The sequence below is a fragment of the Fusarium musae genome, chromosome 1, assembly GCF_019915245.1.
Source record: "Fusarium musae strain F31 chromosome 1, whole genome shotgun sequence".
NCBI lineage: Eukaryota > Fungi > Ascomycota > Sordariomycetes > Hypocreales > Nectriaceae > Fusarium > Fusarium musae.
Window position 1 is genome coordinate 3,136,076 of NC_058387.1, and position 24,867 is coordinate 3,160,942.

The window sequence follows — 24,867 nt, forward strand, 5'->3', positions numbered from 1 at the left end:
TCATTTTCGTTGATATCATTGGATCAAAGCCCTTATAAGGGAGCTTCTCAATCTCATGCCTGACCAAACCAATTCATTCAATTCCTTTCCATTGCCTTCTCCCATGCACGCCTTGCCTTTTCCCTTTCCTCATCGCCCTATGGTTCAAGTCAAGAAAGAATACATTGTTAAACGAACACGCGTTCAACCCCGTCTCCCAAAATGTTTGTTTGTTGTCATAAATAAGAAACCAGACGTTTGCAGTTGAGCCCCCCTTCCCCCGACAAACAACCCAAAAATACCATCAAAGCAAGCAAATCCTGATCCAGGGAAAGAAAATGACACGCACGCAATCTCGTTGTTTGGCTCCAGGCGTTTCACATGAAGAAATACCAGGTAAAGTGAGAATGACAGTGAGGGATAGAGTGAAAGAGAGAGAAAAAAGACCATGGCGAAACGCCTTGCCCTTCCATTCCGTTCCGTTCCGTTTCCTTTGATTTGTTTTGCCATATGCCACCCTGATCTTTTCTTAAGGCGATTCTCGAGAAAAAGTAAAAAAGAAACAATCGTACACGTACACGTAGACACATTTGAGGTGTGAGACTGAATATTCGTCCGGCTCCATGAAAGCCATATGCATCATGCTGATTATAACCCGCCCCGCCCCCGACTCCTTGACCATAGTTCACCTCTCGTCCCCTGTCATCCACTAAGATATTCCGTAACACATTACGTCGGCTGCCGCCAAGCCAGTCGTCAGGCATCGGCCTCGTCTGTCGCTACGCTCCTGTTCGGCATCTGATCTCTAATGATAGTTGCCTCCCCAGCCGCCGCGCTGCTGTTGTTGCTGCTGCTGCTGGTTGCCACCGTAGTAACCACTGCCGCCGAAGCCTTGTCCATATGACCCGTAGGGACTGTTTCCGTGCTGGTTGGTACCGGCGTTACCGCCCATGCCATATGCATTGCTGCCATGGAGGCCATGGCCTTGAAGATGGCTAGGATAACCACCATACGCACCAACATTCTGGGGGGGCGGGAGACCGCTCTGAGCAGGGGGCGCGTTGGTAGCGGAACCGGGTCGAGCTCCACCCAGAGAGGGAGAAGGGCCAGAAGCGGTCTTGGGCTCACCAAATGGCTTCAGGTCATCAGCCGCGGCATTGCCGGGCTGCGCTGGGCTGTTGAAAGACTGGCCTTGAGACGGGAAAGCGGAGCCTCCACGATTGAAGGTATCATGGACGCTGTTAAAAGCGCTCCCACCAAGGCCGGGCTGACTGCCAGCCTGGGTTGTAGCCGCACGGCCATAATCGCCAAGACCAGAGCCCAGACCACTGTCTCGGTGAAGAGAAGACTGAGCAAATCCAGCAGGGGATGAGCTGTGATCATAGGGGGCATTGGGGGAGATGCCATAGGGCTGGCCATACATGCCGCCCTTACCGTAAGGGCCAAATCCGCCTTGGCCATATCCAGAGTAGTATTGGTGATAGTACGGGTTGCTGTAGTAGGGGTGGTTGTAGCCGGGATACTGCTGGCCGTGTGACTGAGGTTGAGATCCCTGGCCTGGCTGCTGCTGTTGCTGCTGGCCGGGCTGTTGAGGCTGCTGTTGCTGCGCCTGTGTAGTAGGGTTGGGTGTACTGTTCCCGCTGTTCTGAGCATCCACAGCACTTCCGCCAAATCGAGGTTGGTTGTGCAGACCGCTCTGGGGGTATTGGCTCAGGTTATCAACCTGAGATGCCCCATAACCACCAAAAGGTCGCTGCTGAGACGCAGCGCCATCCTGCTGGCCCTGCCCTCCTTGCTGGCCAAACTGTTGGCCGTAGTAGTTGTAAGGGTTTCGGTCGGATTGATTCGCAGTGTAGTAGGAGGAGTAATCGCTGGGTGCGGAACTGAAAGCGCCACCAGGCTGTTGCGCCTGGGAAGTCTGAGCAGCGAAGTTGTCGAAGGGAGGTTGAGTAGAGGGAGTGCTCTGTTGGTTAAAAGGGTCCAGTGGCTTCTGGGGGACTCCAACTGTCTCCTGGGCGCCAGCCTGGCCAAATCGACCGTATTGCTGAGCGCTAGCAGGACCTTGGCCAGGAATCTGAGCCTGCGCTTGCGCAGCTGGAGCTGGAAAATGTCAGCGTTTAAACAAGAGCAAACTTGAAGTCAATAGATAGCATACCGGTAGGAGCTGCGATAGGAGCAACTGTAGAAGTGGGCTTCTGTGCGAATGAATCGGGGACAGCCGCTTGAGTAGCGGGAGGAAGCGAGGTACGAGGATGAGTGATAGGCGAGTCGGCGGGAGGTTGAGCTCTAGTCTCGGGCTCCTCTCGGTCGCCGTCAATATCTTCATCGCCGTTCAGACTGAAGGCTCCGAATTGGACAGCAGCTCGGTCAACCTCTCGGTTGCCAGGCATACGCACAGCTTCTTCCTGGTCGAGGACACGGCGCTGATGGTGATGATGGCTGGGAGTACGGACGGTTCGCTCAGCTGTAGCTTTGGCAGCGGTGGCAGCGAATCCGCTGGGAGGGGCGGCATGCTGCTGTTGAGCAGCAGAGATAGGTGTAGCAGTAACACTTGCGGGGTTCTGTCGAGGGTCCCAAGAGTCAGCGGCGGTGCTTGCTACAGTACCAGTCGGAGGCGGCTTGGATTCGTCAACAACCTGTTCAAGATTTGATTCGGTAAGCTCGTCCTTGGAGGGGGGAAGAGCCACCTCGGGCTCTACATTAACGTGAGGAACTTCGGCGGGAGTAGCGGTATCGACAACGGGCGTAGTCTCATCAGCTTCGTCGACGGCGGGGGCAGGTGCGTTCTCGGACTCGGGCTCGGGCACGACCTCAGCCTCGGGTTCGATAGGTTCGGGGGCAGATTCAGTTTCACCGTGTTCGGCAGCTGGCTGAGGAGCAGCAGGAGCTTCTTTTGGCTTGGGCGGGGCCTTAGGGGGAGCGGACTGGCGGAGCATGCTTGCCCAGGTCTTCACTGCAGGGGCAGCAGGCTTGGGTGCCTCTGTTGTCGCAGATGGGGCAGGTTGTTCAGCAATGGGCTGGTTCTCCTCTGAGGTCTCCTTCTTGGATTCCTTAGTGCCCCAAGCAGATGACTCCTCTGTGGGAACAGACAAGGCTGAGCTGTCCTTGGTTCCAGCGCCGTTAGTGGGAGCAACAGAGGGTCGGCCACGTGTGCTACGGCCTCCTCGATCTGTAGCTCGGCCTCGGCCACGACCTCCCTCAGATACAGCTCGGCCACCACGAGTGGCCCGGGGTCCAGTAGACGTCACGTCGTTCGAAGATGCGGGAGCTTGGTCCTTAACCTTAGCTCGGGAAGCCTTCTTGGGCTTTGAAACCTCGCCCCATTGAGAGATTGTTCCTGGAAGAAAGCATGTGTTAGCAGTAGAAACAGGCGGGTATCAGATCACGAGGGCAGTGGGGAGTTGATGCGCAGCTATCTCGAACAGGTTGTACGTGTATAGCGTGGTTGAGGTGGGTAAAGAGCGTAACATACCCTCAGCAATGCGGGTGACGGCTTCGTTCTCGTCGCCGTTCGTTTCCTGGAGAGCAAAAAGGACATCGGCCTCAGACCAGTCGGGGAACATCTCTCGAATCACCGAGGTCTTGTCGCCATATTGCTTTCGAAGCTCGCCAAAGTCTCCTTCATCTTCGAATGCACCTTGGGAATCAGCGGTGCTGTGGTCGGGCTTGTCGCCATTGGTTCGTCGGCCGCCGCGACCGGCGAAACCTCCTCTACCACCGCGGCCAGAGCCTCTGCCGCGCGAGGCGGACGTCCGTGAAGTCACTTCGGACATTAGATGGGTTGTGGTTGATTATGAGTTGGGTGTGTGTGTGCGTGAGTGTTGTGCGGGAGGAGAGCTATGGAGGCTCAAACTCAAAGTGTGGAGAGGAAATCAATGGAAGGAAAAAGGAAGCGGCCTGTCAGCTGTCCTCTGGGGGAACAACAGGCAGGTTGAAGGACAAAGTCGACCGTGAATCCGTGGTCGACAGTTGAAGGCGTCGATGATGGATGGAGAAGAGAGGAAAGAGTTTATTGTGTTTTGGTTGGTGCTAGTCAAAGGGAGAGGAGGAGACGGGACGAGGTTTTCCCCAGAAGCAAAGCAGAAGAAATGGAGCCTTGGGCTTGCGTTCACTTTCAGGGCACTCAGCACCCGCTCCGTCAGTCAGTGGCAGTGGAGGTGGTGGAGGTTACCAAGGTTTTGCCTCTAGCGGCTGGGTTACCACTGTGAGAACATGAAGGTCCCTTCTTCAGGCCTCTTTTGGCCCCCTTGACAGACACGTCTGTGCTATATCTCAGCCCTCTTACAGTGGCTCATTAGGTGCTCCCACGCTGTGCTGAACACCTACCCTAACAAAAGCGTCCAAGGATCTAAAACATTCAATTCGTCCAATTGAAAACGTCCGACGTCGACACTTTGCCCTGGCCGGAAGCAGATCGACCTAACTATTGGAGACAGTTTGCTAGGTGGCGTCAGTACCTCAACGGCATGGCCGTAAGTACTTCTACTTGCTGATGCATAGCTGTCCTTTGCCGTCTCTGTGTCACTCGGTACCTCGAGAGTCAGAGCCTTGACCTTCCCTTGGTCGCTTAGCCCCAAGTTCAGCCAAGGATCTTGGAGTTTGGGGCTCGCCGTGTTCGGGCCCCTGCGAGGAAGCCCACACGAGCACGTAGCAAATAATCGGACTTCGACTGAAATGTTGGAGAAGGACGTCACATTCGCATTTCAGGGACAGGGACTTGCCTATCAGATGCTTCATGCGGAAAGTCAAGCATAACGACAATACATGTTCTCAGAGGCGCGTTTTCCATCACCGCTCTTTTCTCAGGTGTGCCGAGTCTCAGTGAGACGCAATTGGTGGTTGCACGCCAGTCAGATAATCAAGCACCATGTCCTCAATACATTGCGAATGGTGGTTTGAGAATGCGGCACCTGAATATTCGGCTGCCAGCACTCACCCGTAAGTTGTGAGGCTCCGGTCAGGCACCCTCCCACAATATCACGTACCGGTACTTTCGACTGGCCGCATCTAGCGCTCTAAAGGAATGAGCTAGACCATCATCAAAGTCTCGATACACCAGACAGAGACCAATTTTCAGGCCAGGGGCTCTTGCAACACAAGCACGCTTAGCGCAGCCAGGCTGTGTCCACTCAAGCTACCTCCACTCCTTGCATTGCATATCCATCCGTAATTCATACTCACATTCTGTGTTCATACTATGTGCCATGTATTTCGCCCTCTATCGGACGTAAAGAGCACCATTAGCTTGCTATAACAGACCGCTCAAACCCAGAGTTCAATATAGATATGTAACTGTATTTGATGAAGGTATAGCATGATGAGCAGGAGCTTCTTGGAAGCCAACTCTAGGAGCAGTGGTGGCTAGGTTTCCCCATGTTTTGAATTGAGCCACCCGAGGCTGGAACCCCCTTGCATCACATGATGCATCCCAGCGGCCCGCTTTGTGGCGTAACTCGTTCGACGATGGCATCATGCAAGAATCAACTTCAGAACACATGACCGAACCCATCAACACCGACCCTACTCCACACTGCTTTCCCGACGACTCATCATCCCTACATCGTTCTGGCATTCTTGAGGGTAGGGTTTGACAGCAATACAACCGCTTACCAGACTCACTCTCTCTGGCCCGCCATGTTCACAACAAAGTCGGTTCAGTCACTCAAGAATCTGTTCGCATCCTATCACGAACCCCTACCCTTGTCGAAACAGCAATCTCAAAAGCTTCTGGACGGTCTCAAGAGTTCCTTTCGAAAACAGCTCGACCGTGAATATGGAGAGAGCCCCAATAGTCTGTCACCGGCTGCTGCGAAACCTGGAAATGTTGATCCTGCCCGACTATCTGCTACAAACCGGCATTTGAAAGATATCCTGTCGAACCCGCTGTTCAGCTACAACAAAGATGTTACATCGACGTTCCCTTCAAGCCTGGTATCGCCTTCTTTGGCTGCACCAACGCGTGATCCTATAGAGGTTTTTGACCATGCTGTAGCCCGAGGATTGATGACACCCAAGGCCGCCATCGGTGTGATGGTCGCTAAAGCAAAGCAGCTGCAGGCGAATGAACCAGGTCTTGAGGGTCTAGCTACATCGGGTATGTCAGGTCGTGTTATAAGATGGCTACGAGCTTGTGGTGCTGAGCAGGATCTACGATTTATGGACAATTATTCTTTTATCAGAGCGTTGTCTCCGTTCCTGGTGGCAGAAGGCATGGAGGAGATTGCTTGGGAATGGCTTGAGCGGACAATCAACAACACCTCTGGAGACCTGTCAAATGAAAGGCGTCTCAGGAGAGCATCCAACTTACTCGGGGAACTTGTGAAGACAAAGTGTCAGCCTCAATATGGCAACCTTGACTCAGGCATCTCTACCATGTTGCAAGCACAGCAACTTTTCCGGACCAGCCCACTACTATCGGATCTTCTAGTCTCGTCATGGAGATCAGTCTCATGGCTCTCGACCGTCGAATCCTACAGTCGACCGGCTCCATCTGAAGAACTTTTTGATGCTCATATTGCCACGGCCGATCGTCTGCCGCAACCTTTTCTCTTGGAACGTGCTCATTTACACCTCTACCACCCCACACATCCTGATCACCTTCCTGCTCTGAACTTCTTTAGAGACAAGCAAAGACTACGAAAGCTAGTTAATACTGTTGAGCCTAAGAAGTCGAAGCCAGATAAGCTAAGCACCGTATCATGGCTCGCCTTCTTAGGCCACGACACAGTCAACCACTTGACCCAATCTGGAAGAACACAAGAAGCGCAGGGAGTTACGGAGCTACTGCAGGCAGAAGTAGCTGGCCTTTTCAACCATAAATCCGAACCCGCTCTTGGGTTGTGAGGAGTGAAAGAGTAAAGGCAAACATGGATCAGATTTTTGGAGCATTCAATATTTATCATGCACATATAACGGAATCACAGCGGTATATCGGGAGTTGGTTATAATGATACCACGATGGAGTTTCATAGGCTATCACGCAAAAGCGTGTCAATTTGCATCAAGGAGGCTATTTATTAAGAAAGAAATTGTTATCAAACAGATTTTCAGTCATGGCCGTGCTTTTTTTTATCCTGGTATCTATTGTTGCAACATAATGCAATTCTCAATCTCTATTCATATCGCTCTTATTCAGAGTCGCTCTCAGCTGCATCAGGTGAGAAGCCTTGGAACTCCTCCTCGTCGTCATCATCATCTGGCGCGGCTCCTTCGCCAGCGTCTTCATCGTCATCGTCCTCCTCCTCGATCTCAAAGGCACCAGAGATATCCCATCGGTCGCCCTTGGCGCTCTTACTAACGTATTTGACGAACTTAAGAGCGCCGCTGTCGCGCATAACAATAGTCATCTTATTCCATGACGCAGCTTGGAAGAAGAGAATGTTGTCGTCATCATCGCCTGTCTTATATACGGCTGCATCTTCATCGGCATCATCATCACCGGACATGAAGATTTCTTGGCCGCCGACTTCAGGTGTTTCCTCCTCCTCCTTCTTCTGTTTCTCTACAGCCTTGGCTTTGCCCTTTCCTTTACCTTTTACATCCTCGCCGTTCTGATTTTCAGCTTCTTCCTCGGGATCTTCTTCCTCATCGTCACCCCAGCCAGATGTAGGTGTAAATCCGAGATTAATCTCTACGCGCGCCTTGCCCTCGTGGCCAGTCGCGAGAGTATAGTCGAGACCACGGCGGAAACGGCGCGCGAGGAGATCGGCACTTTCGATGGTGGTTTTGGTGGCCATCTGGAGCCATTGGCGGAACTGACGGCTGGGCAGGAAGATGTCGAGAAGTTCAGTGATGGGAGATTCCTCCTGTGAGGTGCGAAGCTGGTCAGGCCCGCTGGGCTGTTGGTAGAGATATCGCGCCTTGTGGGGAGGCTTAGCTACACGCCATGAAGTCGTCTTTTCTATCGTAGCAGTATCTTCTTGTGCGGGTTTCTTCTCCTCAGCCTCAACGTAGTCCCTTAGGCGCTGGGCAAACTTCTTGCCCAAAATATCTGGCAAGGTGATTTCAAACATCTCGTTGAAGGTCTCGGAGATCTCTTCCAAGGCATCAGGAACCAGGTATGCTGGCGAGATGTACTTGAGCAGAAACTCAAGATCGGCTTCGTCGAAGCCCTCCTGACTGGCCTTATCAACCTTCATAACCTGAGGCTGAGGCATATCGTACTGAGCAGGATTGCCCTGAAGTTGCATCAGGCCGCTGTTCTTGGCGTTTCTCTCCTCTTCTCCCTTGATGTAGCCGTCCTCTCCAATCTGGGGAATATGGAACCATCCACTGATAGCCATACGAATGCGGCCACCGTCCCTCTCTAGCTGCTCCTTAGTTTCGGCGCGATAGACCTCCTCGACATCGTGGAAACTCTCTCCAGGCTGGACAGCAAAGAAGCTCAGCTGGTTCCACGCAGGCGGGATGACTTTTGTAACGTCGGGAAGCGGTGTCTTCGCTACCTCGCCCTCCTTGTCCTTGAGCTCCTGCACGGGGAACAGACGGAGCGCGCCACCCCATTCGGGCTTCCAGGGCGTGTCGGGGTCAACGAGGTAGAGGATATAGCTAACGCGCCGGCTACCAATGACGTCGTCATGGCAAAGGAGGTAGCAGCCAGGCGTATAGATGTTGATAGCCATGTCAGTCTTGCGACCGCTCAACGGGCCGCAATTTGTAATGTGAGAGACATAGTTGCGGAAGGCTTCGGAGTATATAGCATCGCGCAGCTTGAGGAGCGAAGGCAGCTTAGCTAGAGACTCGTCGTCGAGACCGTCGAGATTGGCCAGGTCGCCTGACTGGTGGATCTTGTAGATATCGGTCTCCTTGGGGGTGAACTCGACGTTGGCCTTGATCTCGCTGCGAACCGATCGAAGGAGGGAATCGTCAACAAGGCCGTTGATGACGGCATGCTTATAAGGTTCTGACTGAGCATATTGGTCCGTATAAGAATCGAGGACCTTCTTTTCGAAAAGACCAGCACGAAACCGTTTCTGAGCTTCCTCTGCGGTCAAAGCTGGAAAAGTCTGGTGAGTGGAAGGTCGCGAAAGAACGATTGGGGGTGCTTACAAGGCTTGGGCTTTTTCTTGTTGGCCTTGGAGGATCCAACAGCTGCTTCCGCTTTTCTCTTCATGACGCCAGCGCAATTGGTATAATTTCCAGAAGCTGTGCGAAGTGGGAGGGTTTTTGTTGTAGATAAACTGAGTACGGAGTAGGTCGCGAAAGTTGTGCGAAGCCGCAGCGCAAAGAATGGGCTGACGTCGCCAATCTTTAAAATTTTGGCTCCGAAAATCGACCCATTCCAGGAAGCGTACCAATGTATGAGCCTGTCATGTACGGGTCGAGATGTAAGAGCAACAGGCCACAGAATTTATTTGTATATCAATTGCATATCCTTCAGGTGCTCTGAGTGTTCCAGTTTCTTTCAGTCGAATCTAAAATTATCTTTCATATTTCAATTGTAGGTAGTCAGTCCCGCCGTTTATTGACCATCTCTTCCTCATAAACCAGCCATGGGCGCTAAGGAGAGCAGCCATGATGATGGGCCGATGGTGGACCTTATCTGATTACTGGCTGAAGCCAGACATGACGCATAAAGGATACGCATGGCTATGCATGTACGCGCCGATTCAGCCCTCACCGAGTAAGGATTTCTGAGGATGTTAAGCACGGGATACTATTTCGCGGCCCAAGATATTAGTAAAAGTCGTATTGGTCAATGTCTGAGCACCTCATACGCTGTGGGTTGCAGCATCACTTTGCCCCAGAATCACATGAGACATCTTTAAATTCTTAACTTTATTGCAGAATATATTTCACTTAATATAAAACCAAAACAGAAGGATGTTCTGAGTTAAACATTGGCGGCATGGGGGAGTATAGAATGTGTCTAATCTCAATTGATATAAATTTATAAACCATCACCAACAAGAGCAGTCTCGTGGCGATTACATAGTAGTAGTGGATGGCTTCAAACTCCATAAATTTGCATGCATAGAACAGAAAATCACAATTTCTTTGCTTGTTCCCAATTACATTCCTCCTCTTAATGATAAAACAACTGTAAACGAACTGCATGGTACCACTATTGTCCCTTACAGGGCAAAGAGCATAGCCATGACAACACCCAAGACACCAGCGGCGCCCTCACGCGCAGCAGCATTGCCGCTATCGCCACTGGCGTTGGCACTCGCGGGCGTCGTCTGGCTGCTACCGGCACTGGAAGTAGGAGTACCAGTTGCGCTGCCAGAGGCGGCGCTCTTGTCGCATGTAACCTCGTCGGGCAGGTCGGTGACTCCGGCGGTCGAGCAGATCTGCTTGGCGTACTTGACAGCGGTCTCCTTGCCGGCGGCATCACACTTGTCCTCAAGACAACATGCGATGCCAGACAGGAAGTTCTTGTTGCTGCAGATGCACTTGACGTCGAGCTGTCCGCATCCCGCGACGCCGCCGCCGGTGGTGTACTTGTCAACACATGGTTGCTATATACACAGAAGAGATTAGCATCGTGGAATTGCGAGCGGTGACGTATCGAGTCTGAGCATTCAGCCGGTGAGGGAGACTGTGCGACGTACAGCGCATTTAGGCAACTTCTCTTGCTGAGCGGCAACAAGGCCAGCCAGGAGGACGGATGTGAATACAGACAGCTTCATGATGAATACTCGGACAGTAAAGATATTGGAAATGAAGTTGGAACTGAATGAATGTCAAGAAGAGAGAGTTATGCGGTTTCACGTACGCGCGTCGTAGATTTAAAAGAGACTCCTTAAGTGAGACAAGACAGTTTTACCCAGCTCTCACCAAAAGGCAGCGAGCTTACACAGGAGCTACGCCCATTATGTACTCTTGAGCACCCTGACCTAAGTTGTAACCATGCTAGCGGGCCTGTTCCCTCGTAATAAACGCTCACGGTCCCTAGAAGCGGCAAAATGTGTGAGCCGTATCCGTACTCTGTAAAATTCCACCAACTCTAATGATACATATGCAGATCACCAGCCAATCGCCACATTTCCACTTGTTCCAGACCATTTCGGCAGATTGCAGCGATAGAACCGCCTTATAATCGGGTGAAACGGCCCCTCGGGGACGATGATCAATACCCAAACATCTACAATAATTTCAATTAAATTCAAACTTGGACACGATGTATCGTTCTTGTTGTGCTGTATGCTACATAAACAAACATCTGATATGTAATCCTTAGGGGGGCAAGAAAACGCGAGACCTAAATTTAGGATGACAAAATGAGATCGGCAAAGGGTATCCTAAGCTCATCCTAAATCTAGACTACGTTACCTAAATCTTTTTGTCGCTTAGGCTTAAGGTCCCGAGTTTTATTTCCTCCCCTAGGTAATCAACAAGGGTAGCAAGCTGGCTTGGTTTCAGAAAATGTGTCTCAAACTCTCAATAGAAGCCACTTCATATCAATAGAACTTAGTCTATTCCCGATCGTCAAGGCGTTTTTAGATCATGCCAACCGTAGTGCCAGTACACCGAAAGGAGAAATTCATCATCAGATACCTGATTAACACCAAGGCTAACACGGGACACAAGAACGTCTCGATCATCTGGGAATGGTTGGTAATCACTATTGATCCTCTAGTGTCTCAATGCATGCTTCTATCTTTGGGGTCCAGCCCGGTTGTTCACAGCAAGTCTATCTCTGCTCAATAGACGCCTCCGCCAATAGTTCCTTACCTAGCCACCGCTATCAGAACTGCTATCATATCCTCTCTTCCGAGCTGTAAGATGCTCGGAAGGAACCTGGAGTGGCAGGTTGCATATTTGTACATATTTTGCATGACTGTCATATTAATCTACCCACTTGCAATGTGCTTTTGAAAGTATAATCCGGCTCTTGGGCGGCGCACCGCTCGTTGGGTCGGCATCAAACCTTGTTTGATGAAGCCAACGTCATAAGTAACACGTTAGACCTTGTCAATTTAGTCTTTTTTTCATACTCTTTTGCCCTGTTTGAGAAGATCCGAAACTTTAGGAGGAAGCACGAGAGCACTCCTGTCGTTTCTGCGAAAAAAGTCGACCAGCGAAACGGCTGTCTTCTCCGGCAAATCTTCGTGAATGAAGTGACCGGCCTCGGGGAACACTTGCAATGCATATTTCCCTGTCAGTCGGTCAGCACACAATGTTCAGAAAACGGCATTAGTCCAACGGTTAACAAACCCTGCATTTGACCGATGGTCAGCTCGGTGTCCAGCCTGTCAGTACCAGCGAGCAGTAGGAGTTTTCCTCCCTTCGCCCCCAAGAACTTCTTGCTCAGCCCTATAAACCAACCTTCCCAGTAAGGCTGTGTTGCACCCAAGTTGGTCCGCCATCGCCACGGCCTTGTCGGGTCGTCGTTCTCGTTAAAGACGAGCAGCGCAGGAACAGATGTCCGAGCAGAGATGGAGTTTCGTATCGTCCGAGATCGAATGTGCCATTCGATACCTGCTTGCAGAGTTGCGAAGCCCAGTGGTCTCGTAGACAAATAGGTGTGCATGCTTTGTAGAGCATCAATAGCGGAGCCTTCCACAACGTCCAACACAGCATAGCCTAAAACTGACGTTCCAAGCCTACCGGACTTGGCCAGGTCAGTAACAACTGCTCCGCCTAAGGAGTGTCCCACGAGCACTATCGGGGGCATCTCTGGCCAGGCCATCTCACTCTTTGTGAGCTGCACCATGCAGAACAGATCCGAAGATAGAGTGTCCAGTCTCATGTCCAGTGCTTTGTCGCCCGGTGCATTTGTGGACCCGTGACCTCTACAGTCAATGGCCAGGATACCTGCTGTTGACAACCGCTTCTTTATTTCAGAAGCAACAACGGCGAACGACAGCCCTGATGATCCGGCACCATGATGCATCACAAACAATGGTCCTTTTCCGACCGGTGAAGTGAGATAGGCATGGTGGACTACTTCAGGGTCCTGCTCTGACTTCAGAGACAATTCGCGCTCAAAATAGGTTGTCCAGGGAATCTGCTCCAGGGTCCTGCCGCGGGCGACTCTGTAGCCTGTCAGTCCCGCCATGTTTTACTTGATCAAAGTGCTAATTGGAAAGTACCCTTGAGGTCGAGCAAACAGCTTCTGGTTGGGCGATGGTATGATGGTTCCTGTCGAGGAGACGGACGAGGCGGACGAGGCTGAGGAAGAGTCATCGTCGACAGGCTCCGGCAACTCGGGGAGTACATCATTCTCGTGCTCCTCGTCGACCTCGTCAAATGTATCGTTAGATATGCTGTACTTGGCCTTGGCCCATGCTCGCTGCAGGTCGCTCATGATAGATACGGTCTGTAGATGACGTAGGTTCCATTCGCACTGCCAATATGCGAAAACAGATGCGGACGGCACGAGACGCTCCTGGTGCTGACACTCGTGATAGACTCTAGCTTTCTACGAGCGACGTCGCTTTTGATCAGTACAGTATGGGAGCCGCAGTGGTGTCCTCTGGCGTCTTTAGCAACTGGTGATGATGGTCGGGCAATACCCGAGTCAGCCAACCAGCACAATCCGAATCCATTTGCCTTTGCAAACACTGGGGCATAGTGTGTGCCTTTTATTGCACACTGTATCTGAAAAGAGATCCACAGCAAATCTACAGTGCGGGTATTTGCTTCATGTGGTTTCTAACCATTCTCTTAATTTCCTAATAAGCCTCGTCATTAAGTTGGTATGTTGTCTTTCACCAATACAGTTCTTTCACTTACCTGAGAGCGGCTTCTTTATGGATGCAGACACGTCTCTCACTAAGGAAAGCCATTTCGACCGATCAGTACTTAGTTGAGTCTCGAACAACAAGTTGACATCAATTTATATGCAACTTCGGCCGTTCCTGGTATATCGTTCAATTCGATAACAGCTGATCGAGGTGTCATCGGGAAAAGCCTAAGCATCAATATTCCCACATCCCCATACCCGATCAAGCCACTGCGAATTGGCATAGCTATCTCATCGAAGGTTAAACTTCTGGCCACACTGTTCTCTGATAGGGCTACAAAGTTCTGGCTCGGCGCCTCGCCTAGATCTTAGGCTCAACGCATCTTGACTATAGAATCATGGTTTCATTCTTTAGATCTTGAAGGGTCTGTCTGACACCCACCCATGCAGTAGCTCACTTCTTCGACAGCCTGAGGGGCGACGGCTAGACGGTTACTTGACCGTCGTGTGGAGGGGACCGAAAATGGGAATTCCCATCACGAACTCAATACGTAGTATAACCGCTATAACTGCCTAGGTACTTTTCATGGCCATTTGCCCTTTTCCTTTTTGACCTAGTGAAGTGCCCAAGGACAATAAGAACAAGTATTCACATTGAATAATTCGCCTACCCTGCAGACGATATATACAAAATCTGGAAAACCAACACAAATGCCTCGGAATGTTCTGAACACCTTGTTCACGAGACACTCGGCCGAGCAAGAAACATCGCCTGCCCGAACCCCAGTCAGCAAAGGAAACAGAACCCTTGTTCGACGCCGAATCAAACTGAACAGGGTTAGCAGCCCACCGCTCACCACCGTTCGAGTGCCTAATCTTGCTTCAAGCGAATCCGCTGGCGCTGAGCTAGCGGCTCAAAGATTCCATGTTCCTGCATCCTGGTCCGACATGTGGTGCTGGCAAACGAGAACTCAATATGAAAAATACACTCTAGTCAGCATCTGTTGACTCTCTAAAAGAGGAATGGGGAACAGGCTAAATACGGTAGCTAAGTGGCGCAGAAGTGACAAGTATTGAGGTCAAAGAAAGCACGTCACACAGTTGTCATTTGCATTTATGATCGACATGACCATGGCTCTCATTGGTTGCTTCGCGAGTTTGCATCTGTCCTCGGATATCGCAACCTCGCTGACCGGGATCATAGATACTGTCAACTATTTAGCAGCTGTTAGCGGCACAACCCAGGACGTTCACGCAGAAAATAGAATAATGAAATCTATGATCTTTACAACTTTTTAGGGTACTGCCTTGATCTGCACACCGGCGAGACGTATGAAAAGACATCAGGAAAGGGGTGGTGGAGGAAATTCTGGTGTGAAATCCCCACGAACTAAAGCGTCGCTTCCTTTAGATCATTTTCTTGACGCTTGTCAAGCTCCTTGAATCACTTGGAAAAGGTAAGACAAGCCTGAGCGGATTGAGTGAGCAATGTCATGGTACCCGCGTAGTAGTGGGATGGCTGTGAATAAGAACCGCTACTGGCATGAACTCGTATACAGTGCAATCCCAGGGCGACGAGTCTTGGCCCCATTTCTTTTTCTTTTAGAAAGCTCAGTGGCCCGTATATGTGAGACAAACTTCAGAAGGCGGGGGTCTCCGACTGCATGGATTTCAGGTCACAGGCAGGTGTTTCCCTGACGGACCATGATGGAACAAAGTGTCTCGGAAATTTTTGTAATAGTTCCAAGGGCGGGACCTGAGACTTGAGAGAGCCATCTGGTGGCGCCGCCTCTAACAGCCCGGCGTAAAGATCTAGCGATCGCCTAACAAGATCGATCGGGATGCCCGAGATATAGAATGCTTCAGTCGGGATTTCCCCAAACTCTCATCAACTTGACGGATTCAAATGGTGGGGGTGGCTTTTGAAAGTGAGTAAGTATGCCCCGACAATATGGATAACCTTCGAGTTAGCGGCGTAATTATTGAGAACCTTGAGAGCCCGTGACGAACTAGCTTAGAGCCACTGAAATCATTGCTATGTTTCGCATCTGGATAATGTCTGAGAAGCTCCTGACATCTATCCCTAGAACTGGGTATTGTGTAACACTTGCTGTTGGCATGGGGCACGGAAAATTGTTGGCCAATAACTATGTCAGTCAGTTGCTGCAAGGGCTTATACAGTATTGTTAAACAGGGGACTCGCAACCTAGTCTCATTCTGATAACGAATTTCTTTCCACGCTGGGTGTCTGTGTGGAGTGTTGAATGATAACTGAATCGGATATTTGGAAAACGAAACGACAGTTGATTTGTGACACGCTTGGCCGATGGTCTGGTTTCCATTGGAGTTCTCCTAGATTTAGGAATACTTCCCACCATCCCAAGACGCTGGATCTCGGCGCACGGGATCAAGCCACACTTCGAATTGAATTCCTGGAAGTTGGTAGGCTGGCCATCTCGAGAATCTGTGGACAGAAGCCTCCCCCACCAGATCGACATACAGTCAGACCCTTATGAACCTAGGGTTATTCCCCCCGTCAAGTCTGTCTATTCAACGGCATGGGCGGAGCATGAATGATGTGGTTGCGAGGGGCGTCTTTGCTTTGTAAAGTTCGGTATTGCTCATGTGTTGCATAATGTAGCCATTATTGGCTATGGGCCAATAGGGGTACTCGGACCTGAGACGTACATAAACTCCTCGTTGTCTAAATGGTCAGCGTGTAGGGGCTACGATGAACCAGCTGATGGCCGCTCCACGTAAATTGCTCAATAAGAGAGAATTTGCTATCTAGCGTCAAATATCCAGAGCATTGGGTCTCAGTTGCAAAAACAGAGAGGAGGCAGAGGGCATCTCTGACAGATTACCTGCCTCGGCTTTTTCGTCGGGTCTGACCGTCAGCCAGTCAGCCAGTCAGGTAATAAGTTAGAACCATGTCGACGGACTAAAAGTTCCATTCTTATATGTACAGTACCAAACACACACATCAAGTGAAGAGGCTTGCTCGCGGCACATTACCCGGAGGCCGTACCTGTACCGGCCGTGCAAAAGAATGTGCTAATGTCAAGGAGATATTGCGTAGATCTGATCTGCTATTGGTGCACCGGCACTTGACAAGGTTGGTGGAGAAAAAAAAGCAGCTGAAGTGGGGAGACTAAGGCGTAGCACAGCCAAGATGGGCTCTCAAAGGGATCTGTGCACCCAGGGCAACCCCAGATAGGAAGTTCAGTGCACGTCAAGGAACGTGCACGTGCGGGAGGCTCGATTCCCGTCAGTCAGTGGGTGGGCAGTGCCCCCTCCCCTGCCAAGCTGGCCTGCTCTGCTCTGCTCACCTCACAGTCTCACAAGAGATGGAGGCAGGTCAAACAACAGCTCGAGGTCTTATCCTCCGCTGTAGGAGAAGCCTTAGCTAAGGCAGGTCTTAGATTTTTGTTCCTCAACTCGCAGCTTCTTGGCAACACCCAAGCCCAAGTCAACGTCGCCGTCGCACATCTCCCCTCCCAAGCCCATTGCTCTCTCTCTGGTGCTTCTTAGCTTCGTGTCTATTGGCACTAATATTTCCGTAGAACTTCGCCCCCGACGCCCGTCCATTTAGCGCCGGGAGTATCCTCAGATCGACGTGAAGCCTCTGTCGGGAAGATCTTTAACTCTTTAGCCATCCCGACCTCATGATGTCCCGGACACGGCATCACTTCTTCTCTGCATCTGGGAGCAGACGTGCTCACCAGTATCCTTTTATCCCGTGTCTACGTAAGCTTGCGCCGAGTCAATAACTCCCTTCCTTCCAGCACTGCTGAAAAGGAGTGGCCCTCTTACAACACCAAGACACCATTGGCATGGGACCTACCAAAACATCAGCGAGGTGGGGTCTATAAACACCACTGCATGTCTTTAGTTGCAGGCGCATTCTCAGGTTGATGTTGTGTGAAGGGTCAAGCTCGTATTGGTCCGTGATGTTCTCAGACCTCGTTGACAACTTGAAGGAGGAGGCATTGCTGGGTACAGGGGCTTTGCAATCAATTTGCGACAGGCTGCTCTCGCTCATTGAAACTCGCCCGCCTGAAATCCTTATGTGTGCCAGGATCTTGGAGCTGCTGGGTTTGATGCCAGAGTAGCCAGCCGTACGTATACAGCCATCGTGCTCACCTGGCGACATCCACACAAATTTTGAACGTCAAGAGATCGGCAAATGGATACCTGCAGCGCTTACGGCGATAGACATTTGCCAAGCGAGGTCTCTTGTGATAGATAATCTCGCGTGTGTGCGAACCTGCAGAGCTGTCAGAGCACAGAGGGAAGCGCACAGACAATACGACATCAACTTCTCTGAGTAAGGAGGGTATTATATGTACCCGAGTTGAGAACTGACCTGGCTCACATAACGCACACTGAGTGGTTTTGCGTTCTGGCTGAACCTTGTTTTGCGACCCCTTTGCCGCATTGGGACTACCTTGTGGACTGATCAACAACTTTGCTTACCCACTACTTGGTCGATGCCAGGTTCAGCTGGGATGTTAATGGGTTTGTGTTATAATTTTGATTGGACTTTTTGCAGTTGGAGCGCAAAGGCCCCCAGGACACACACCCAGTCGAGCCCCGCCTTTGAGATTCTCAAAATCGAATAGGAATATGAAAATTTGACTGATGATCCACGTCTTGTCCGATTCTGAGGGCCGTTTGTTCTTCCTCAATTGGGCCAGGATATATACCGACAAAACCCGTTGGCCTTTTTTAGGTGATTTAGTCTTTGCTTTTTCTTCTTCTTTTTCTTCGCCAAATGTGACCGACCCGCCCTAGACGTCAATGAGCAAACACCAAGGTAGACATCGATACATGCACATACTATCAATCAGTGGAGAGAAGGGGTAACATCAACGAGCTGAGACGCACGTACTGTATATGTAACGCGCCAGTTCGACTTCTCGGGCACGAGTAATTACGATCAATGGTATTTCGGGAACCGTGGAAAACTTGTAGGTCGCAGCTCTGATTATTTCCAAGGATAAAAAGGAAGAGGACGATGTCTATGACTACCCCTAGAAGCTTTGCTTCAAATTATTATTATATTGCCCCTTATGTGTATCCATAAATCATTGGCTGACCAGATATGCCTCTACGTATCACCCTTATAGAGCCTACTAAATCAAAGTTTGGTATATACGATGCCGCACTGTCAATGGTTCACACTAATCAAGCCAGCCAGCTCTTCACGTCTTCCTGGGACTGACGCAGGAGAATGGTTATTGCTCACGTCAATATCAATGCCCCGTGCTCATGCAACGCAACGCTCAAGGGCCATCAAGTCTAGTTATGGCATCGGGGCCCCGGCTTTCTCGCCCTGGTGCCCCGGTCCCGGCATTCGTATCCTGACAGGGGTGACGGGCTCGTATGTACTGTAAGCCTCACAAGCAAGAGTGATTGATTGTTGTACTGTGCTGTACTGTTGGCTAGGCTCGTCCGCAAACCGCCATCACCGAACGCAGCTCAGTGGAGGTTGGAGCCACTATACCTACTCAAAGGCCCAGCGTACGACCTAAACTCCATGGGATCTTAGGTCGGGGAGCATCTCTACTGATGACATGAGCTCACATTTTCTTTCTGATTCTGGTTGTGAGGCCCCGCGTTATGATTTATTATTAGCCGCTCCTGTGTTGGGAAAGCCATCGAGACGCTTAAGATGACACTACTATTGAACCATCGCGCTTGTTGAAGAATCACTTGGTACTCCGTACTCAGCGTAGCTTGGGAAGCCAAATGTGTGATATTGCCCCCATCATCCATCCTTGTTTGCCTCCAAGGATCTTCAGGTTTACTTTTGATCTTGCATCCCAGTTGGCACTTATGCTGGCAGGCCCATCTTCCGCGGCCCTGGGCCAGGAATGTCTTGGCCGCTTGTCATCAACAAAGCCTACGTACATGCTTGCTGTGCTGTTACTACTTCAGCGGTAGTGCTAGGTAGCCCACCACCGCCGAGGCAAGTCGAGAAAAGAAAAGAAAAGAAAAATAGACATTGGATCCAGGCAGTGAGTGAGTGAGATATGCTAGGAAAGGCATTGAACATGATCGATCTCTGACCTGTCGATAGCCGCTCAGGTAGCCCATGTTGTACCCAGCTTGTTCGGGCCAATATAACATCACGGTGGCGCTCCAACTACTTCGTTGTCACCACCCTTTTTATTATCCCCCATTTTAGTCGTCGGTACTCATCAGTGCTAAGCCCACAAGAGACTGCATACTAGACCATCTTGGTCGGTTTAGCCTCCGATTCTATCTGAATCCCTCACACCCCCCAGACCCCCCTGTCCTGGTCCATGGTTTAGTTGCCGCTAGATACCTTGATACCTTACATTATCTTTAAGAGCATAGACCCTGGCCTGGTCTGCGCTGACCCTAGAAGTCGATCGTCTTCGGGACCAGAGGTCAAATACATGCCAGGGACCACATTTTGATCTGGTCAGAAACCTGATCCTATTATCCGTATTGTTGCCATCCTTGAGCTTGATCTTCCCTCACGGCATACCTTTCTCTACCTGCTGCCACGCTGGGAGTTTCTTCTTCGTTGCTCTCTCTTTGTGCCAGAGTCTGAAAGCCCTCTGCTGGTCAATGTAAACATCAATCGTTCCCGTTGACAAACCGTATCACAATTGCGACTCAGGCTCTTCAGTAACATCTTCAGGGACGTTCTCTACTATACGTCTTCGTTTTGTGTACCGATGCTGTAAGGTATCGGTACTTCTATCCAAGTGTGTCGTCCCCCGGCATATACTTCCACCTCCGCAAAGCTTCTAGCTCTAGGCACAGCTTGCACAAGCTCTCAACTCAACTCAATTCGATCCGATTGTTCATTCTTTCCAAGCAGTCGAATTCATCCTATCCTTTCGATGAATGTTGGAAGAGTGCCCAGCTAAACTCATTGCCGACAACCACAAAGACAACCACAATCACTGCACACTGTCCATGGCCATCGCGATAACGTCGCAGGACTGCTCGAAACTCTATTCGCTCGGAGCTGGAAATTCGTGGGAGAGTACATCGTCCGAGCTTCCCATGATTGGCGTTATGTCTTACCACTATCCACCACTCTCCCCTGTCGACAATGAGATGGGTATGCCACCCCAAGGCTTCATGCCTTCCTATACGCTTCCTTCTCAACAACTCTCTTCCATGACGATGGTCGACGCTCATGCCCCATCACTAGGCCAAGATCATGGTCTGGATATGAAAGGTTCCTACTCAGCACCGAACAATGCCTCCTTACTGGCTTCCGAGGCAGAAGAGCAACAGCAAAACGGGAACTTGGGCGAGAAGAAAAGGAACAAGCTGGGTTACCATCGTACTTCGGTGGCTTGTGGTAGGTCTAGGTCTGCCAATACATGAGTGTTCTCGTCTTAACTTGTTTTCACAAGGTCACTGCCGGCGCCGAAAGATCAGGTGCATCACGTCACCTAATGATACACAAGGACGCTGTATCAACTGCATTCGTTTGAAGAAAGATTGCAGTTTCTTCCCTGTAGATCAGGCATCGATTGACGATTCACGAAGCAAGCCAACATCGAAATCTTCTACAGGTCCAAAAGGAAGCTCGGCAACCTCGTCTCCCGCAACCTCGATCAGCAATCCCGTTGAGCAGCCCAAGAAGACAAAGCCACCGTTTGTGCCCTCGTCAAAGAGACCTGGGCCAATTGCAGTTCCCAAAATCACAGAAGCTGAAGGAGTCAAAGGGTTTCCACCTCAAACAAAAGGTTCATCGATGATCATCAATACTTTATAATACTAAGCTAATCCACAGTTGCAGCTTCAGGGGCTTCACCTACAAGTTTGACACCCCCGGAAGCAGGAAACCAACATCCTGCCGGCTGGATAATTACAGCGCCCGAACAAAGCCCAACTTCGTCCTCGAATCTGAGTACTCCATGGCATACATATGCCACGGGATCTCCGATGAGTGCGCAGTTCTCTCCATTTACCTCGGTGAACCACTCCCCATCTGGATGGCCCCCTGTGAACTCGGAGCCAGTACCCCGGGGTGACATGGACATGGCTTGGGGTCAGTTTGCACCACCAACACGGTCAATGTCATACGGAGGAGAGCCTCTGTCCAGCAACCAACCTTCTCAGTACTCTTTAATGGCTCCAGGTCGACAATTCGAGCGAAGGCCATCCGCCCTGTCCGATGCCTATACGACTTCTATGAACGCTATGGTCCCTGGATTTGATAGCTCCAGCATGAACGCAGCGGTTCCGTTCCCACCAAACGCGGTGCCTGCGACCAACTACCCAGCATGGGACCAAACGCAGGCATATCCTGGATACACATATGTGAAGAATCCAGAGACGTACGGGGATGATTGGTCTCACGAAAGGGGGTTACAAGATCAGCAACTTCAGGGAACCTCTGGTCAACAGGCCATGAATACATATCAAACCCAACGATAATGGTCTACAGCACATAATATATCTTGGGCTTGTAATAGGGCGAGAATGGCTTACGGAGGCGGCGTTGATGACTTGCTCAGTCCGTCCAGTGATCTGAGTAAGACCTATAATGATATATACATCATATTTTGGCGTTAATCTGTTGTGTCACTGAGCTGATGAACGGCCTGCAACCTCTTGGGTCTCACTTTACCTTATAATCCAGTAATCCATACTTGTATTATTCCCCAAAGCAACCTCGTAGGCTAAACCAGCCTCGCTCCGAATGCTTCTTCTTATGACGAAAACATATATGTTTTTCAAACTCTCGTAGTTTTAGTTAATGGATTCTGATGGCGGCATCAACCCATCAGCCTGTCATTCTGAACATCGAATCAAAAGTCTTGGCTATGTTCCGACAACTATATATAGCTTGACATCTGTCTATGTCCAAGAGCAATAGAGAAATTACTGCATGTATGAGTATAAGATAGAGCTTGAAATGTTGTTCGTGGCTTATAGGCGACGGCTGTCTCCCTATCCATTCTAAGTAGCTTTCCCATTTTCGTTTATGTAGCCTTGAAGATAACGAAACCAGACCAAGCGCACATGATACAACCCGCTCAATAGAGAAGTCTTTATCCGTATGATTTGGAGAAATTAACGTCATCAGTCTAGAAAACTAGGGGAGCAAAAGCTAAGATAAACCAAGCGAATCCTCATGTCACACTGGCTAAACGCACGGTCATAGGTGATTGACCATTCCCTATAGAAGAATCATATAGTTATCAGCATAGTTATTGAGAGTATTTATAGAATGAGGGTAATTATTTATTCTGACTAAGAGTATATATACGATAAAGTGTTGATTTAAATATGCCGTCTTGTTCTATCCTGGTAGGATATTGATGAGGTTTACATAAACTTGATATTTGCATTCCAGATCTACTAAATTTGTATTGATAAATGGTATGCTCAAGAATAAAAGGATTTCGAATGTTTCAAGTTAATACATCTGCGGCAACAGTTGGGGTGAGGTCCGTTATAATATATTCTCAGGCTCCTTCAGAGCTAATATCTCTTTACCTTCCCTCTGAAAGGCGAGGACCTAAGTACAATGGAGAGAAATAAGCCACCAGCAGTACACAGAAGGGGAGAATATCATATGCTTCAAATGTGCAAGGTGTTACTTTTCTAAAGGGATTCGATGATATCTTGGAGATATCCAGGTGCTGTGTAGCATGAGAAGTGGTGTTTCCTGATAACCTAGACAGTGCAAAATGACTATGAAACTAGACGCCACGTCAAAACCATCAAAGTTATATACGCACTCAGGCTCAGCATTGTCAACAGCAATACACTATTCCCGCTCGTCCTGAATTTCCGCTTCAGTGACCCATCCGGGGATTCAGAAGTAAAGAACTGGTTCTGGCCTTCGTATCGGCGGTATATGGCTACTAGCATTACTGCGACCCCATACACGGCAAAAAGGGCACCGATGGCATAGAACTCTTCGGTGAACACTTTGAGGATGATAAGGGCGAATGAGAACTGTCCCAGAGCTGTGCGGACATAGGCACCTTCAAAGGTACGCTGAGCTGCTCTGACCTCAACGAGCCTGTACATGTCAATGTCAGCAAGGTGCATCGATTTTGTCTCGTTTGTTCCAGGCGCGGGCAATAACATCTCTTAGTCCTCATATGACATAGAATCTATGTTGGTGTCTCCGCGGCGAATCCTGTCTCAGTGGTACTGAACTTACTCTTGTGTCGTCAATACAACTGAGCGTGCTCTGTGGAGGCGGAGGTGGAATTGATCACCAGGGTGAGGCTATGTTCAAAATACATTCTCAGCATCCAAGACTAATAAATATATTAACCTCAACTTCGGCTACTAACCTGGAACATGGTAAGCGTACTGGCTCCTGAGAGAGTGCGAGCAACTATCACGCGGGCAATTGCTTGAGATTCTCAGAGTGTTGTGTATATAGAGACGTAGGCAATTTGGCGGGCGGTTATAGTCCCGAGCTTCACGAAGATGCAATTCAGTCTCGTTCTTACGTGAAGATGGAAGAGCTGAGGTTGGGGAGCTCAATTCCGATTTAGCGGCCGGGAAATGTCATGGGTGCCGCTCCCACATACTGGTCACGGGTAGGTACACTCTTTGAGCATTTGACCCATTCATTCTCGACCTTATGGCTCGTTATTGATATAATATTAACTGCGGCCTTTCCGTCGGGGCTGATGGACGGAGAACGCACGCACTTGAGGAATTTAGTTATGTCATGTCTATCATATCGACACAGTAATCTATGTAGGGACTTGACTTATTCACGTTGCACAAGGTAATCGGGATCATCACGTTCATCAAGCGTCACGTGTATACGTACTGAAACCTTTGAATAAGGTATGGCCATGAATCAGCCTTTAGGTATCAGTTAAACCCGAAGACAACAGAAGTCTGACTGTGAGGTTACAGTCCCACTGCGACTCAATGAGTCTCTTGTCATAAAAGAGCTGAAACTTTCATCGTTAGTTTTGGAATGCACTGCCAGACAATCAATCCACAACCTCACATGATCAAAGCCGCCTTACACAGCAACTAAACAAGCTTTTGGGCTCTGGCACCTTTCACTACACAGTCTCAAGCTTAGGTCAGGGACTTGATTGCTTGGCCTTGGCCATGCAGTTGGTCCACTTGGTCCCCATCTAATCCATTGCGATTTGACCGCTTCGAGTTGCAAAATAGTTAGTCGGGAACATAACAAACCACATGACAAGACCGCGCAAATAAAAATAAACAAGAAGAGTCTTACGAGGCTAGACTTCAGACCTTGATTAAGAGGG

The 24,867-nt window shown here is 49.9% G+C and overlaps 5 protein-coding genes across 5 annotated transcripts; 1 reads left to right on the forward strand and 4 right to left on the reverse strand.

Annotated features, from left to right (window-relative positions):
• Window positions 1-784: 784 nt before the first annotated feature.
• On the reverse strand, window positions 785-3,752 carry J7337_000947 (uncharacterized protein; the record flags this gene model as incomplete). Its single annotated transcript, XM_044818693.1, has 3 exons — window positions 785-2,079; window positions 2,135-3,316; window positions 3,452-3,752. The coding sequence occupies 3 exons, from the start codon at window positions 3,750-3,752 to the stop codon at window positions 785-787; spliced, it is 2,778 nt and encodes a 925-aa protein (XP_044686395.1).
• A 1,861-nt stretch (window positions 3,753-5,613) lies between these two features.
• Window positions 5,614-6,822, forward strand: J7337_000948 (uncharacterized protein; the record flags this gene model as incomplete). The annotated part of the gene is made up of 1 exon (XM_044818694.1): window positions 5,614-6,822. One exon carries the CDS (start codon window positions 5,614-5,616, stop codon window positions 6,820-6,822), a length of 1,209 nt encoding a protein of 402 aa, XP_044686396.1.
• A 284-nt stretch (window positions 6,823-7,106) lies between these two features.
• Window positions 7,107-9,091, reverse strand: J7337_000949 (uncharacterized protein; the record flags this gene model as incomplete). The annotated part of the gene is made up of 2 exons (XM_044818695.1): window positions 7,107-8,974; window positions 9,028-9,091. The coding sequence occupies 2 exons, from the start codon at window positions 9,089-9,091 to the stop codon at window positions 7,107-7,109; spliced, it is 1,932 nt and encodes a 643-aa protein (XP_044686397.1).
• Window positions 9,092-10,052: 961 nt separating this feature from the next.
• Window positions 10,053-10,610, reverse strand: J7337_000950 (uncharacterized protein; the record flags this gene model as incomplete). Its single annotated transcript, XM_044818696.1, has 2 exons — window positions 10,053-10,439; window positions 10,533-10,610. 2 exons carry the CDS (start codon window positions 10,608-10,610, stop codon window positions 10,053-10,055), a joined length of 465 nt encoding a protein of 154 aa, XP_044686398.1.
• Window positions 10,611-11,912: 1,302 nt separating this feature from the next.
• PPE1 (Protein phosphatase methylesterase 1) lies at window positions 11,913-13,231 on the reverse strand (the record flags this gene model as incomplete). The annotated part of the gene is made up of 3 exons (XM_044818697.1): window positions 11,913-12,079; window positions 12,139-12,959; window positions 13,017-13,231. The coding sequence occupies 3 exons, from the start codon at window positions 13,229-13,231 to the stop codon at window positions 11,913-11,915; spliced, it is 1,203 nt and encodes a 400-aa protein (XP_044686399.1).
• Between the last annotated feature and the right edge of the window lie 11,636 nt (window positions 13,232-24,867).